The following is a 17,879-nucleotide window of genomic DNA, read 5'->3' as shown; positions in this document are numbered from 1 at the left end:
ATGGCATGGGTAGAGTGCGCTACACTGAGTCCCAGTCTAGGACGTCCAGAACTCTCTAGTCCCACATGTGTCTCATCAAAAATAACCTAAAACTGCCTTTTCCCAAGGGTGCCCTGTGATTCAGGGAAAAAGGTCCAGAGCTCCAAACTTTAACTGCCAAACTATACACCGAATGAGAAATATGCTGAATAACTTTGTAACCAAAGCAATATAAAGCTAGACGTCTTATTCAACATTGTTAATGATGTATATTAATATATGTTAATGTTTATTATTTACCTACCAAGTGATAGAAAGATCTGAAAAAGAGGTAGAGTGAGACTGTACTAGCAGTAATTTACAGGTTAGAAATCAAAGCCAAAGTGATGACAGCAGGCGATTTTTAAGACTGTTATTGGTAGAAAGTGGTCTAATATATAAAGGAAAGAGGCTATATATATTTAAAGCACCAAAGGTGAATATATGTACAAAGAATGTCAATTTCACGCCATTAAATATAGCAAAAGGCTGGGACTAGCCATAAAGAAGCAGATAAGTCAATTACAGTACACTCATACAATGGAACACTGCAGAGACATGTCACATGCATGGCCTACCACACAGCTGTATCTACACGTGCTATCACAGAACTAGCCCTAGAAAATATTAAGAGAAGAAAAGCAAGAAGCAGGACAGTACACACAGAATGGGATGGGAAGACAGTTTATTCTTCAAAATAGTGTAATTTAAAAAAAAAATACCTTGTGGTATCTTCTTAACAGTGCCTCTTTTGCTTTTTAAACTTCTTTTTCCAGGTATTTCTTTGTCCTTTCCCAAAAAGGCCTGTCCATCTTTGGGGACTTCACAAGAAGGGTTTTCTGAGTTCTCGCTTGCAGCCACCTCACAACTTGGTGAGCAGCTTTCATTATTGTTGAGAGTGTCCTGCTCAAACACTCCAGCTTTGCCCATTGCACCGTCACTGCTGGTCAGACGCTCACACCCATCCCCATCAAGTTGGTTTTCATTTTCATCTGATGCAGAGGGCAAGCACGTTACTAGACTTTCCACACCGTCACCAGGATGGCATCCATCTTGTGGTTCTCTCTGCAGATTATATGTAGGAGTTTCTCTGTCATCCATTAGAGCATCTTTTGTTGAATCATTTAAGTTTCATCAAAGTCCTTCAATGTCTACAATGACAAAAAAGAAAAAAAAAAACGACTTCATTTTTTAAATTGTGGATTTTCAGGGATCTCTGATGTTTCTCTTCTCCCGGGTTGTTTTACTGTAGGCAGGGAAGAGAAAGAAGGGACTAAGGCTCATTCCTCCTACTTCTACCCCACTCACAACCCCACCCCGCCTCATCTAGTTCGTCCTTGAATACAATGGCTGTAAACTCCAGCTGCATGTTTACTATCCATGGAGCTTATCAAATTTCTATCCTAGACATATGAAATCAGAACCTCTAAGCGTGGAGCCTAAGTACTGATATATTTTTTGAAGTTTTCTAGATTATTCTAATGTGCATCATGTTGGGAGCACTGCCTTGATTAAAGAAATTATTGATAAAATGAGGTTGTCTGCTAAAACCAATCACTCATGTTATCCCTAGATACCATACAAGTGAAAGTTAGTTATGTAGGTCCTTATCTGGCTAAACAGCAGCAATATTTGCAAATGAAAACATTTAATTTTTCAAATTTTTTTTTGCGTTTTAGGGCTGCATGTGCAGCATGTGGAAGTTCCCAGGCTAGGGGTCAAATCAGAGCTGCAGCTGATAGCCTACACCACAACCACAGCAGGATCTGAGCCAAGCCTGTGACCTATACCACAGCTCATGGCAACACTGGATCCTGAAGTCACTGAATGCGGCCAGGGATCAAACCTGAATCTTCACGGATACTAGTTGGGCTCATTACCACTGAGCCACAATGGGAACTCCTAAAAATTTTTTTTAATAAAAAAAAAAAGTTAATGGGAGAAAATTCAGGTAGCATATATTTATACCATACTCTCACTACATCCTTTACTTCCTAAAAATAAGCCCTGAAAAGGACCTTAGAATTGTCAGCAAATTCCTTTTATAAAATTAAAAAAAAGAGAGGGCCATGTTTAATTACAGGTTATTTAGTTTAGACTTAGAAAAAAAATCTAAATCTTCAGCTCCAAGACTCCGTCTAGCATTTTGAAGATATATAAAACAGATTCTAAGCCCTTTATCAGTCATGTTATATCTGGTGTTATCATCCAAAAGTACATTACATTTTAAGGAAAAAGATGCCAGCCAGGTTTAGATTTTTTTATGCTTGCCGAGCATTATTTTGGGTTTGAATCAAATATAAAATTTCAGTAATGGTGAGAAAAACTCAAAGATTAAAAAAAAGAAAAGAAAAAAAATTGAATGGCTGCACCTGTAGCATATGGAAGTTCCAGGCCATGGGTTGAATTCAAGCCCTAGCTGCAACCTATGTCACGGGTGCAGCAATGCCAGATCCTTTAACCCACTGTGCTGGGCCAGGGATGGAACCTGAACCTCTGCAGTGACCCAAGCCGCTGCCATCAGATTCCTAACCCAATGGGCTATGGCAGAAACTCCCAATGATAGAACTTTTTTTTTTTTTTTTTTTTTGCTTTTGCTTTTTAGGGCCACACTCGTGGCATATGGAGGTTCCCCGTTCCCAGGCTAGAGGTCTAATCGGAGCTACAGGTGCCGGCCTACACCACAGCCACAGCAATGCCAGATCCAAGCTGTATCTGCAACCTATACCACAGCTCACCACAATTTCGGATCCTTAATCCACTGAGCAAGGCCAGGGATTGAACCGGCAACCTCATGGTTCCTAGTTGGATTCATTTCCACTGCACCACAACAGGAACTCAGACAGAACTTTTTTAATTCTTCAATTTAATAAATAGAAATATTTATTTGCTCTTTAGAGTCAGTAACTATAAACAGTAAGTAAACATATATTTAAATAAAGTACAATTCTTCAAAAACATGAAAACAAAGCACAAAATAAAACATGAACTTTACACTGACTGTATCATATGCTTTCAACTTATTCTGCAGCTGGAATATTTTATTTGATTCAGATATTAAAGTACTTCTTGTCAAGGAAGACATTATGCTAAGTGAAATAAATTAGACACAAAAGGATACTCTATGATCCCACTTTATGAAATATTTAAAATTCATATGGAGAGAAAATAGATTAGAGGGGCTGAGGTCAAGAGAGGAAAAGGGAGTTGCAGCTTAATAGTTACAGAGATTCTGCTTAGGGTGATGGGGGAAGGTGGGAAGCAGAAAGCAGTCTAGAGCACCTTACAGAGTAATACAGTAATAGTCAGCTCTTGCTGAGTATGGGTCATGCATTAGAAACTGTGCCAGGCACTTTACATGTTATTTCAAATCCTCCAAACAAGCCTACATGGGACATATTCATAGTGTGTTTTAGATGAAGAATCTAAGGCTCAGGGAGGCAAAAATAACTTGTTTAAGATCATATTCCTGGAACAAAGTGGAACTGGATCTGAAACCGGGTTGTCCTGATTTGAATCCTGTGCAGTACAGCGTAATGGCTGAGAACACAGACAGACCAAGGCTCAAATTCTAGCTCTGCTTTTTAACCAATTGTGTGTGAGACCTTAGGCAAGTTACCTAGCATCTTCAAGCTTTAATTTCCTCATGTATAAAGGTGGAGGACTGTAATACCTACCCTGAAGAAGAGTCATTTGTGAGGCTTAGACAACGTGGCAGGTAAAGCACTTAGTAGAATACTTGGCCCTTAGTAAATGCTCAAGAAAAGCTAGCCATTATTACTGCTCAAGAAGTCTCAAAAAAAAAAAAAAAAAAAAAGGGAGTTCCCGTCGTGGCGCAGTGGTTAACGAATCCGACTAGGAACCATGAGGTTGGAGGTTCGGTCCCTGCCCTTGTTCAGCGGGTTGCCGATCCGGCGTTGCCGTGAGCTGTGGTGTAGGTTGCAGACGCGGCTCGGATCCAGCGTTGCTGTGGCTCTGGCGTAGACTGGTGGCTGCAGCTCTGATTCGACCCCTAGCCTGGGAACCTCCATATGCCGCGGGAGCAGTCCGAGAAATAGCAAAAAGACAAAAAAAAAAAAAAAAAGAAGTCTCACAGGTTGGCTTTAAACACTAGTAGGTTTATTCATGCGGGTCTACAGCCTTACTGAAGGTTCAGAAACAGAGCTTTTCTTGACTTCCTGGAAGTGATTAGGTTCCTGAGGATAAGCTAATGCTAACCATCATCATTCAAGAATGCTAAAGCATTAATTTATGATTGGGATATCTCAGTCAGTTCCTGGAAGCTTAACCATTTATTCTGCACACCATTTCAGATGATGAACATATCTACAAATTGATTAGGGCTTCTTGGTGAGTATAAAATTACAGATCACATTTTGCAATTTTGTTGAGTGCCATGTACCAGGCCCCAAGTTAAACTCTTCAGCCCAATACTCTTATTCAATACTCACAAATGTTCTACAGATAGGTAATTTTAGTCCTATTATACTAATGAAGAAACCAAGTCTCATATCTTGTCAAGAGTCATTCAGGGAGTTCCCGTCATGGTGCATTGGTTAACAAATCCGACTAGGAACCATGAGGTTGTGGGTTCGATCCCTGGCCTTGCTCAGTGGGTTAAGGATCCGGCGTTGCCGTGAGCTGTGGTGTAGGTTGCAGATGTGCCTTGGATCCCTCGTGGCTGTGGCTCTGGCGTAGGCCGGTGGCTACAGCTCTAATTCGACCCCTAGGCTGGGAAGCTCTATATGCCACAGGAGTGGCCCTAGAAAAGGCCAAAAGACAAAAAAAAAAAAAAAATAGTCATTCAGTTATGAGAGTTCCCATCATAGCTCAGCAGAAACTGATCCGACTAGTATTCATGAGGAGGAAGGTCCATTCCCTGGCCTCGCTCAGTTGGTTAAGGATCTAGCACTGCCGCAAGCTGTGATGTAGGGTGCAGATGAAGCTTGGATCTGGCGTTGTGGCTGCAGCACAGGACAGTAGCTACGGCTCCAATTCGACCCCTAGCCTGGGAACCTCTATATGCCACAGGTGCGGCCATAAAAAAAAAAAAAAAAAAATCCAAAAGACAAAAGAATCATTCAGTTAGTCAGTTCAGAAATAGAACAGATAGGTTGTTATCCTGAGGCAATACTCTGAATAATTATGTTCTACGGAAATGGGTGAAAGTAAGTGAAAGAATTTTACTTCAGCTGTGGTATACTTCAGTGAAGAATTTTGACCCTACAGCAGAGGACACATTTCTAATAACCAAACAGTTCAAGTTCCTGAAATTCTCTTTCCTTAGAACTTGCTGGATCCACACAATGCAAAATTTCCTATATAACCCTCCTTCTTCTGTTGCAAATCTTTTTTTTTTTTTAAGACATACTAATGTACTATTTAAATTAAGTAGCATTGGGAATTCCCATTGTGGCTAAGCATGTTAAGAACTCGACTAGTGTCCATGAGGATGCAAGTTCAATTCCTGGCCTTTTTCAGTGGGTTAAGGATCTGGTGTTGCTACAGACTGTGGCATAGGTTGCAGATGTGGCTTGGATCCGGCGTTACTGTGGCTATGGTGTATGCAGGCCGGCAGCAGCTGCTCCAATTCGACCCCTAACCTGGGAACCTATATATGCCGCAGGTTTGGCCCTAAAAAGAAAAGAAAAAAAAAAAGGCTACTTTGTAAACTACTTTTTTCTTTTGTCTCTTTAGGGCCATACCCATGGCATGTGGAGGTTCCCAGGTTAGGGGTCTAATCGGAACTGTAGCTGCTGGCCTACACCACAGCCACAGCAACACAGGATCCTTAATGCACTGAGTGAGGCCAGGGATCGAACCTGCGTCCTCATAAATGCTAGTCTGATTCATTTCCACTGAGCCACAACAGAAACTCTCTATAAACTACTTTCTAATATTTTAAGACTTCTCCAGTCCAAGGACCCATACATAATATGAGTATGGGAAGAGTCCTTCCCAAATATAGCTCTGCAACAAATACATTTGTGTATGTGTCCTACCAGACCATGTGAATAGGCCATTTGAATATCCATAACCCAGCCATACATAATTTTTATTCCTCACCATGTCTAGTTCTGGGCCTGACCCGTACTATATACATAAAGAGGTAAAGGACTTATTTTCTACAGTTTCTCTCTGAAAAGGAGAAAGCCACATGGATTTCCATTGAATACTCTGCCAAGGAAAGGTAAAAGGACCTATTATACAATACTTGGCTTCTATCTGCATTCCTAACACATTTCAACTGGAACACTTTTGTAGGATACCTTTTCTTAATGGGATTTCAAATTAGTATAGTTCTACTGCTTTTGACAAATTATAAATAAGCGTTATTTTTGTCTATTTTTCTTCCTCTTTCCTCTCCCTCAATGCTACACCAACAGCATTTCAAAAGGTTGATCTTCAAGTACATCTGTTACCTCACTGTAGGAAAGCACAGGGAGAAAGAAGCATCAGTTGATACAAAGTATTTTTAAAGATGCTCTTACATTGTATGGGATCTGGAGGTTAGAAGTATAGTTGAAAATGGTATTCCACGTGATTTGCTATATCTAAATTGTATGCCTATTCTGTAAGAGCTCCTATGTCTGTACCAATTCGCACAAAAGAAATAGCAACACAGTACAATCACTGCACAGCACCAACTCGGACATATTTTTACCTTTTAAAAGCATGATAGTAAGTGCCGCCCAAGTTTCCAGCCACTTGTGGCAAAATAGCATTCCAAATATGTACACTGTATAAAAGTTATTTGACATGTTGACTCTGTACAGCTGAAGAATTTCAAGCAAACTATTCAAGTGAGAATTATACAAAACTTGAAAAACAAAACTTTGAGGAAGAAGCTTTAAATAAAAAAGACTAACAAAAACAAATCTACATTTTGTCAAAAATAAAATGTCAATCTAGGTATGAGTTATTTTTCACACATCTTAATAGATATCTGATCAGATTAAACACCAGGTATTAATAAAATTAAAGAATTAATTTATGGGCATGGTTAAATATATAATATTACTCAATTAGTTTATGAAAATACTTTAAGAAGATTCTGAGTGCTGTTTTTCTGTAATCCATATAAATCAGGCCTAAATACTATGCTTTTAACCTGTGAAAGAAGCCAAGATTCTTCTTAAGATTAAGATGCTTAACCCCAAGTTTAATTTGATGACTTACAGTCAAACCAAAATTCAGGAAAAAACAGTTACCAATAACAAACCAGTAACATATCCTTTTAACCTTAAATTCAAACCTGGCTACTTACGGTTTACTCCAAATTGAGGAAGAAAGTCACCACACACAAATGTTGTGTTTATGATGGTAACTATACATTTTGCCATCTTACTCCCTAGACATGTTCCAATACTACTTATATCTCATTGCTAAATACATAGTTTTCTGTGTTTTGTTTAGATGTATGTACCGTAGACAATATTCAGTATACCAGCAATCAAAAAGCATGCCCCAAAAGAAGGATTCCCAAAAATTCTGCAACCCAAAACAAAAATTACAATTTTCATTGCAATCATATGCATACAAAACATATATATATAACTGAAACAAAGGTTTCTCAAAACTAAACACACATGAAGCACTCTGATACATTCTTCCATTCTATTCAAAACTATTTCCTATTTATTTATTTTTATTTTATTTATTTATTTATGTTGTCTTTTTGCTATTTCTTGGGCCGATCCCGCGGCATATGGAGGTTCCCAGGCTAGGGGTCTAATCGGAGCTGTAAGCCTCCGGCCTACGCCAGAGCCACCACAACGCGGGATCCGAGCCGCGTCAGCAACCTACACCACAGCTCACGGCAACGCCGGATTGTTAACCCACTGAGCAAGGGCAGGGACCGATCCTGCAACCTCATGTTCCTAGTCAGATTCGTTAACCACTGTGCCACGATGGGAACTCCTTTTATTTTATTTTATTTGCTTTTTAGGGTCACACCTGTAGCATATGCATGTTCCCAGGCTAGGGGTCAAATCAGAGCTACAGGTGCTGGCCTACGCCAGAGCCACAGCAACGCAGGATCCCAGCCGTGTCTGCGACCTGCACCACAGCTCACGGCAACGCTGGATCCTTAACCCACTGAGGAAGGCCAGGGATCAAACCCGCAACCTCATGGTTCCTAGTTGGATTCGTTAACCACTGAGCCACAATGGGAACTACCTGTTTACATTTTAATTACTAAATATACACAAAACTATATTTTTTGTTTTAAAATAATTCTTGCTAATCTGGAGGCAAGAGCAAATAGATCATTAGAACCTTCCCTTTCAAGGCCTTTAAACAGAGTTCCCATCGTGGCTCAGTGGAAACCAATCTGACTAGGAACCACGAGGTTGCGGGTTCAATCCCTAGCCTTGCTCAGTGGGTTAAGGATCTGGAATCACTATAAGCTGTGGTGTAGGTTGCAGATGCGGCTCAGATCTGGTGTTGCTGTGGCTGTGGCATAGGCCGACAGCTATAGCCACAATTAGACCCCTAGCATAGGAATCTTCATATGCTTCAGGAGCAGCCCTAAAAATAAACAAATAAATTAGTGTTTTAGGCATATATAATAGATACATATTATCTTTTTATTTTTCTTTTTGTCAGCACCCAAGGCATTTGGAAGTTCCCAGGCCAGGCATCAAACCCATGCCACAGTTTCATCCTGTGCCACAACTGCGGTAACACTTAATCTTTAATCCACAGCACCACACAGGAATTTCCTATAATAGATATATAAATTTATGATATAAAACTATTTAAACTTATTAAACTATAATTTATAAATTAATCTTCACATAGGTGCTACCAAGTACTTCTGTAATTATATCCATATTACAGATAAAGAAACAGTAACAAAGATTCAATAATAGGTCAAGGTCACATAGCTAGTACATAACAAAGTCAGCATTCAATCTCAAAGAGCCTGACTTCACAGCTTGTACCCTTAATCAATATAATGATTTTTATATTAATTTTAAAAATAAACTAATCTCATACATATATTTTTTTAAACACCAAACTGCTAGCTTTAAGGAGAGGGCAACATGAATAATTCCTAGTATCTTGAGATAGTTTTCAGATATAAAGAGTTTAGAAAAATAGGTGGAGGCATAATAAAATAACACCCACCAATAAGGCTATTTATGCATTCATAGCATATGGAAGTTCACAGGCTAGGGGTCAAATTGGAGCTACAGCTGCTGGCCTACACCACAGCCACAGCAACACCAGATCTGAGCCGCGTCTGCAACTGACACCGCAGCACACAGCAACTCCGGATCCTTAACCCATTGGGGGAGGCCAGGGATCGAACCCACAACCTCATGATTCCTAGTCAGATCCACTGCCATTGCGCCAAGACAGGAAATCCTACTTGCTGTATCCTTTAAATGTGATGGACTCATTTCTTTAGGTTTACACATTAATCTATAGATTATAGGTGTTATAATCTATATAGCATAAGTTATATAGATTATCTATGTTATATATATATATATATGTATATATACATATACATATATATATATATAGCCGTGGGCCTACCCCAGAGCCACAGCAACTCGGGATCCGAGCCGCATCTGCGATCTACACCACAGCTCACTGCAACGCTGGATCTTTAACTCACTGAGCGAGGCCAGGGATCAGACCTGCAGCAACCTCATGGTTCCTAATCTAATTCGTTAACCACTGAGCCACGACAGGAACTCCCAAACCTTCCTTTTGATAACAGTTAGAAAAACTGGCAGAGAGCTTCAATCTGGAGGTCAAAAAAGCTAAGCAGAGCCTTTAGCAGATCTACAGAGCTGGAAACAACAATGGACTTGCCAAGAAGAAGGGAGCCTTAGGCTTTCACATGGAACCTAAAAAGGTTGCTCCCTAGAAGAAAAGATGAACTTGAAACAGACCAGCCTTCACAGGGACTAAAAGCCCAGTAAAATGACCTTCGTTTCTGGTTGAATTAAGAAATGTCTGCCTCAAAAGAAATAAAAGCAAAAATAAACCAATGGGACCTAATCAAACTGACAAAAGCTTTTTCACGGCAAAGGAAACCATTAAAAAAACAAAAGGACAACTGACAGAATGGGAGAAAATACTTTCAAATGATGCAACTGACAAAGGATTAATCTCTAAAACATACAAACAACTTATACAACTCAACATCAAAAACAAAAACAACAACCCAATTGAAAAATGGGCAAAAGACCTAAATAGACATTTCTCCAAAGAAGATATACAGATGGCCAATAGGCACATGAAAAAATGCTCAACATCGGTAATTATTAGAGAAATGCAAGTGAAAACTACTATGAGGTACCACCTCACACCAGTCAGAATGGCCATCATTAACAAGTCAACAAATAACAAATGCTGGAGAGGGTGTGGAGAAAAGGGAACCCCCTCCTGCACTGCTGGTGGGAACTAACTTGGTATAACCACTATGCAAAACAGTATGGAGGCAACTTAGAAAACTAAATACAGAACTACCATACCACTCAGCCTATATCCAGACAAAACTTTTCCTTGAAAAAAAATATATGCACCCGTACGTTCAATGCAGCACTGTTCACAAGAGCCAAGACATGGAAACAACCTAATCGTCCACTGACAGATGAATGGATTGAGAAGATGTGGTATATATACACAATAGAATACTACTCAGCCATTAAAAAATAACAAAATAATGCCATTTGCAGCAACATGGATGGAACTAGAGACTCTCATACTAAGTGAATTCAGTCAGAAAGAGAAACACAAATACCATATGCTATCACTTATATCTGGAATCTAAAACACAGCAAAATGAACCTTTCCACAAAAAAGAAACTCGTGGACTTGGAGAACAGATTTGTGGTTGCCGAGGGGGAGGGGGAGGGAGTGGGATGGACTGAGAGTCTGGGGTTAATAGATGCAAACTATTGCATTTGGAGTGGATAAACAATGAAATCCTGCTGTATAGCACAGGGAACTATATCCTTTCACTTGTGACAGAACATGATGGAGGATAATGTGAGAAAAAGAATATATATATATGAACGACTGGGTCACTTTGCTGTATAATAGAAATTGACAGAACACTATAAATCAACTATAATGGAAAAAATTAAAATCATAAAATAAATTTTTAAAAGGTCCAATCATAGATGGAGAGAATAGCTAATACAGAATCTATGTTAAAACATTTTCAAAGATGTTTTTTTTAAATAAAACAAGCACAGTATTTTTTAACACATCTATGGGAAACTGTCTCGGGTTTGCTTATTTATTGCTTTAGACTTTGTTCATAAGCTATTCCATGCATGTGTATTATATCCCAAGTACAATTCAAGTGTTTGAGGCAAGAGAATGTGTGTGTTACTTCTGCAACCCTTACTGCAGCATGGCCCTAGGCACAGAATAGGTGCTAAATAAATGCTTGTTAAAGTAAACTAAAACATTAAAGTCTCTCTTTCACTACCACTTACCTCAGGAAACAGATTTAGGAAAAACAATTACATCACTTAAGATAATGTTCGAAATTTATTTAACAACAAAAAACCCACAAATATATCTGGTAGGAAACAGAAACAGAGAGTATTTTTGTCACTGAAAGATTAAACAAAAGGAGGGCAAGTCAGCAAATTCCATAAAAGGAGCAGGTTAGTAGAGAAAGCAAAGAACTAAATTAAATGGGTCCACTCCATTTTCTAAACCTAGAAAATTCTGAGTCTATAATTATAAATCCTTGCTGCTGATGGTACACAAATTAAAGGATAAGGTTTAAACAGTCTAAGAACATAGAGAAGAAAGATGTTAAGTTCTTTTCAAAAACGGAGATAAGACAAATGGAATTACACCCAGGTCAAATTTATTTTAACCTAGACTTTCCTTTGTTTTTTCTTCAACTACAATTTTACTTGAAAGCTTCATCCTCTCACATTCTTGACTGGATTTCTCCACTCTATAAAAACATAAAAGATAATACCATGCCCATTTAAAAGACAAAATAAAAATCTATGAAACAAATGGAATAAAACTGGCCCTAACAAGAATTACGACCACCATTAATGAAATTAAGACTATACATTATTTTAGGGAGTTCCTAGGTGGTCTAGTGGTTAGGACTCAGCGTTTTCACCCTAAGAACTGAGATCCCAAATCAAGTCGCTGCATGCTGCATCCAAAAAAAAAAAAAAAAGAATATATATTATTTTATTAATAGAACTCTCCTGAAATTTTATAAGTAAAAGACTAAAATAATAGTAGGGTAACCTCAGAGGTCCAAGTGACCTGGAGATATACTTTGAGAATTTGAATAATGGATATAAGTAGTGGATGGATTAGAGGATATTACCCAGACTACTGAGTTTCAGAGGAACCACAGCCCAAAGTTCGTTTAAAAAAAGACTCAGAGGATGATCAGAAGGTCTAAAAAGAGAATGACAATAATGAGGTAAAAGTATGAGAGGGAAGAGGAAATAAAGGGAGTAACACGATGGGGGGGAGGGATGATGAACAACAATCATACTAATAGTACAAGAGGATTTGTTTGTACTGCTTGAACTTTTATTTCACAAGATTTGTCAATTTTGAAGATGTTTTAACCAAAAAAACATTTGAACCTGAATCACTTCTTTAGTACGTGCTCTTTTCTTTACTAAAAAAGAAAGATGTCCACCTTAGCAATTATCAAAAGACCTATAACTTGGCAATGTCCCATCAAAAAACAGAGGGCAGGATAATTTCTAAAAAGGTAAAAACTGAAAACAATATTTATAAGTTTTTAAAGTAAAAAATGTTAACTTTATTTGTTCCATGTTAGCACAAGACTCACAAATGTTTGCACTCTGGCCCCTGCTTAAATTTTGAAGACTAAGTTTCCATGCCTCCCGAAGGCAAAGTTACTGTCCTGTATTAACATTTACCAAGTGCCTACTAAGTATATACACCAGGCTCAGTGCAGTGTATCTAGGAGGGGGGCGAGCAGTGGGCTACAAAGGACAAAGAGAACTGAGGTGTCACCTGTGCCTAAGAGTGCTCTGAGGAAACAGCTCATGTATAAGAAACAACACTAGAAGACAAGCTATTAATAATGACTGAAAACAAATGAGTGAAAAAAGGGATAAAGTATGAGAGAAAAACAACAAAACAAAACATTGGGCTGTAAATACTGAAATCTGAATTTCAAGCCCTGTTAATAATTTGTTTGAAAAACCTGGGAAAGAAACCCTTCTGAGCCTTACTTTCTTTAGCAATAAAAATCATGGGTGCTTTTATTTATTTATTTATTTATTTTTATTTTTGGTCTTTTTGCCTTTTCTACAGCCACTCCCTAGGCACATGGAGGTTGACTTGGAGCTACAGCTGCCGGTCTACACCACAGCCACAGCAACACAGTATCTGAGCCATGTCTGTGACCTACACCACAGCTCATGGCAATGCCAGATCCGTAACCCACTAAGCGAGGCCAGGGATCAAACCTGCAACCTCATGGTTCCTAGTTGGATTCGTTTCTGCTTCACCATGACGGGAATTCCTGTGAACAGACATATAATTTTTATAGAGCAGCATCGTACAACGTATTAAGTAATATTAATTTTAATTTTATTATTTATTAATAAAACAGTAAAATTTATTTTATTAAATTTAATTTTATTGCTTGTTTTACTTTTAAATTTTGTTTCAGTTTAATAGTTTTATTGGAGTTGTAAGCACATAAAAATTCTCTTTTTACATCTTAGTAAAAATAATATGTCAGGAGTTCCCTTCGTGGCACAGTGGTTAACGAATCCGACTAGGAACCATGAGGTTGCGGGTTCGGTCCCTGCCCTTGCTCAGTGGGTTAACGATCCGGCATTGCCGTGAGCTGTGGTGTAGGTTGCAGACGCGGCTCGGATCCTGCCCGCGTGGCTGTGGCTCTGGTGTAGGGTGGCGGCTACAGCTCCGATTAGACCCCTAGCCTGGGAACCTCCATATGCCGTGGGAGCAGCCCAAGAAATAGCAAAAAAAAAAAAAAAAAAAAAAAAGACAAAATAATAATAATATGTCAGTGCTTAAGGACCATTATAATAATTTTTTCTAACAGAGCCATTCAAAAGAAATAATGGCATAAATAGTTACAATTAAAACCGCCCAAGAGGAGTTCCCATCGTGGCTCGGTGGTTAACGTATCCAACTAAGAACCATGAGGTTGCGAGTTCGATCCCTGGCCTTGCTCAGTGGGTTAAGGATCTGGCATTGCTGTGAGCTGTGGTGTAGGTTGCAGACACTGCTTGTATTCCGCGTTGCTGTGGCTCTGACATAGGCTGGCAGCTACAGCTCCGATTAGATCCCTAGCCTGGGAACCTCCATATGCGGCTGGTGCAGCCCTAGAAAAGGCAAAAAGACAAAAAAAAAAAAAAAAAAAGTATTAGTCATGCACTTCTCAGGGGGTTAAGGATCCAGTGTTGTTACTATTGTGGCATGGGTTCAGTCTTTGGCTGGGAACTTCCACATGCCAGAGGCATGACAACCAAATAAATAAATAAATAAAATAAAAATGTGAAAAGGTATTAGTTATGATGATCTTAAACAAGCTCATATTATTTTTAGCTTATCATAAAAATGAAAAAAGGGAACTTTACTCAGCATTTTCTCTGCAGCAGCTTCGACTCCTGGCCCAGGAGCTTCCATATGCCACAAGTGTGGCATGTTGAAGAAAATAAGAAAAAAAAAAAAAGGAAAAAAAGTACAATTTAACAGATTTTAGTATATTCAAAGTTGTATACAGGAGTTCCACCATGGCTCACTGGTAACGAACCCAACCAGTATCCATTAGAATAAGGGTTCAATTACTGGCCTCATTCAGTAGGTTAAGGATCTGGTGTTGCTGTGAGCTGTGGTGTAGGGCGGCAGCTACAACTCCGATGCAAGCCTTACTCTGGGAACTTCCATATGCCTCAGGTGCAGCCCTGAAAAGCAGTTTTTAAAAAAGTTGTGCACCTATACTACGATTTTATTTTAGAATATTCTCATGACCCCAAAAAGAACCTCCCTACTTCCCATACTCACATATTATTCATTAGTAGTCACTTTCCATTCTCTCTGCTCCTCCTGCTGCTCCCCCCGGCCCCCGAGGCCCACCAGCCAGCTGTAAGCAATCACTGACCTACTTTCCTTCTCTATGGATCAGTCCTTTCTGAATATTTCGTATGAATGGAATCACATAATATGTGGTCTTTATGACCCGCTTCTTTTGTTTAGCATAATGTTTTCTGTGGTAGCATATTATCAATATGCAATTCTTTCATTGCCAAATAACATTCCACTGTAGACCACATTATCCATTCATCACCTGACTGACATTTAGGTTGTTTCTACTTTCTAGCTATTATGAATAGTGCTGCCATAAACACGCCTATACAAGTTTTGGGGTATTTTGGGAACAGCTGTTCTCAATTCTTTTGGAATGGAACTGTGAGTCATACCCTAATTTGATGTTTAAGTTATTGAGAAACCACCATACTAATTTTGTAGCGGCCATACCATTTTAATTCCCATCAATAGGAGTTCCTGTTGTGGCGCAGAAGAAACAAATCCAACTAGGAACCATGAGGACACGAGTTCAATCCCTGGCCTTGCTCAGTGGGTTAAGGATCCAGGGTTGCCATGAGCTGTGGTATAGGTCACAGACTCGGCTCAGATCTGGAGTTGCTGTGGCTGTGGTGTGGGCAGGCAGCTGTAGCTCTGATTGGACCCCTAGTCTGGGAACCTCTACATGCCAAGGGCATGGCCCTCAAAAGGCCCCCCCCCCAAAAAAAAAATCCTATCAACAATGTATGAGGGTTCCAGTTTCTTTATTTCCAAGTATGAAGTGTTATCTTATTGTTTTAATTTGCATTTCCCTGATGGCTAAAGATGTTGAGCATATTTTCATGTATTTACTAGCCGCCTGTCTCTTCAGAGAAATGTCTATTCAACTCCTTTGCCCTTCCTTTTTTTTTTTTCCCCTAGGCCAGTGATCAAACTCATGCCATAGCAGCGAGCCAAGCCACTGTGGTTGACACTGCAGTAACAATGCCAGATCCTTATCCCACTAAGCCACATGGGAACTCCTCCTTTGCCCAATTTTTATTGGGTTATTTATGTTTTTATTTATTGAATTGTAAGCTGCATTATTTTTATACTCAGAAAATAACTTTTTAAAATGCATTGAGTATATGCTTACATTATACACACACACACTTTTTTTTTTCAGTCACTAAGAATATAGCAGGGTTAATACCAATATTGAGGGTTGTTTTAGTGAAGAAACCTCCCTTGGGAGTTCCCGCTGTGGCCCAGCAGAAACGAATCCAACTAGTATCCAAGAGGAAGCAGGTTCAATCCCTGGCCTTGCTCAGTGGTGGTGGATCTGGCGTTGCCATAAGCTGTGGTATAGGTCACACACACAGCTTGAATCCTGCGTTGCTGTGGCTGTGGCGTAGGCTGGCAGCTACGGCTCTGATTTGACTCCTAGCCTGGGAACTTTCTTATGCCACAGAAGCCACCCTAAAAAGAAAAAGAAAAGAAAGAAAAGAATAGAAACCTCCCTCACGCCTGATGTACTCCTTTACTTACCTCTGGTCGGGGGAGGTAGACTGATTATCTGTTTGGTAAACTTGGTAATACCTAAGCTTGACTGTCTCAGCCATCTTTATTCATTGAGTGAGCCTGCCATTGGAAAATGGACTCTGCTCTGCTGTTGTTTTAGCTGGGCAGGCATCCTAGACAGAAACGGCAGAGAGGCATCCTGGATAGAAAAGGCAAACAGGAGTTCCTTACCTACAAAGCCACTTCTCAAGGGCACAAAGTAGAGACCTCAATGGTGAAACTCCACAGATCTTAGAACTGAACTCATCTGAATTGTTACATAACTTGTCCCAGTATGCTGAACCAAACTAAGTCAGGAAGACAGCATTTAAAATTCTGGCAAAATGAGGAAACAAAATTGTATAAAATATTACTGAATTAATTATAAACTATGCTAGACCAAAAAAGGTTTTCATGTAAATTTCCTTGTTCTTCTTTAAAAAATTAAAACCAGGAGTTCCTGCCATGGCACAGTGGGTTAAGAATCCGAATGCAGCAGCTTGGGCTGCTGAGAAGGTGCAGGTACAATCCCTGGCCCGACGCAGTGGGTTAAAAGGATTCAGCATTGCTGCAGTTGCAGCTTGGGTCACAGCTGCAGCTCAGACTCAATCCTTGGTCAAGGAACTTTGATATGCCAAGGGTGTGGTCATTAAAAAAATAAAAAATTAGTACAATGCTGATCACCTATGGGCTCAAACATTAGCCAATAAACTGATAGGGTCTATGACAAGCCACTATATTTCAAAAGTATTCACCAAAGTGTATATGGATGTTGCATAGGTTCATATGGATTATCAGTCAATTTAAATTAACCTACGAATTCAGCTAGCATAAAGAATATAATCCATACTGCATCAAACACAATTTTAACACTATTACTCACAGAACCTAAGCCAGGAGCTCTGTAGTTTACGCTCTTTTCTTCTTTTGAACCAGAAGCAAAAATTTACTGATTTTATCATTTCGGAAGTCAGGAAATTTCAAAATGAGTTTAGACTAATATGTTTACTTTTAATTAAGGTTCTTGTTGTCTCACAAAGCCCTTTCAACCCATCCTGAACAGGAGGGGCAGATTACTATTCAGAAAACACTACCTTTGTGTTTCACATAAGAAAAACAGTGACTTAATAGACTAGTGGAATCAATATGTCTTCATGCCTCAAAGATCAATAAAGACATCGTACTTTCCGGTCACTTTAGCAAGTATAACCCCAGTGTTACCATTTTACTGATCATCAAAACAATTCATCTAAGATGAGTCTCAATATCTC

General features: G+C 39.2%; 1 protein-coding gene across 3 annotated transcripts in view; it reads right to left on the bottom strand.

Annotated features, from left to right (window-relative positions):
* Positions 1 to 17,879, bottom strand: part of CNST (consortin, connexin sorting protein) — a 92,802-nt gene that overhangs the window by 63,793 nt on the left and 11,130 nt on the right. For 2 of the 3 annotated variants that reach the window (XM_021064469.2, XM_084979347.1), the window contains exon 2: positions 741 to 1,169. In XM_021064469.2, the coding sequence (XP_020920128.2) occupies positions 741 to 1,119 (379 nt within the window). In that variant the 5' untranslated portion in view covers positions 1,120 to 1,169. Of the gene's footprint in view, positions 1 to 740; positions 1,170 to 16,596; positions 16,769 to 17,879 lie in introns of all 3 variants that reach the window. The other variant, XM_084979346.1, reaches the window with a different exon arrangement.

The sequence above is a fragment of the Sus scrofa genome, chromosome 10 (assembly GCF_054392235.1).
Source record: "Sus scrofa isolate SSC_HxYL_T2T_F1_AM1 chromosome 10, Sscrofa_HxYL_maternal_Yorkshire_Landrace_v2.0, whole genome shotgun sequence".
Lineage (NCBI taxonomy): Eukaryota > Metazoa > Chordata > Mammalia > Artiodactyla > Suidae > Sus > Sus scrofa.
Note: the sequence above shows the minus strand (reverse complement) of the source record. Positions and strands in the feature narration are given on the sequence as shown.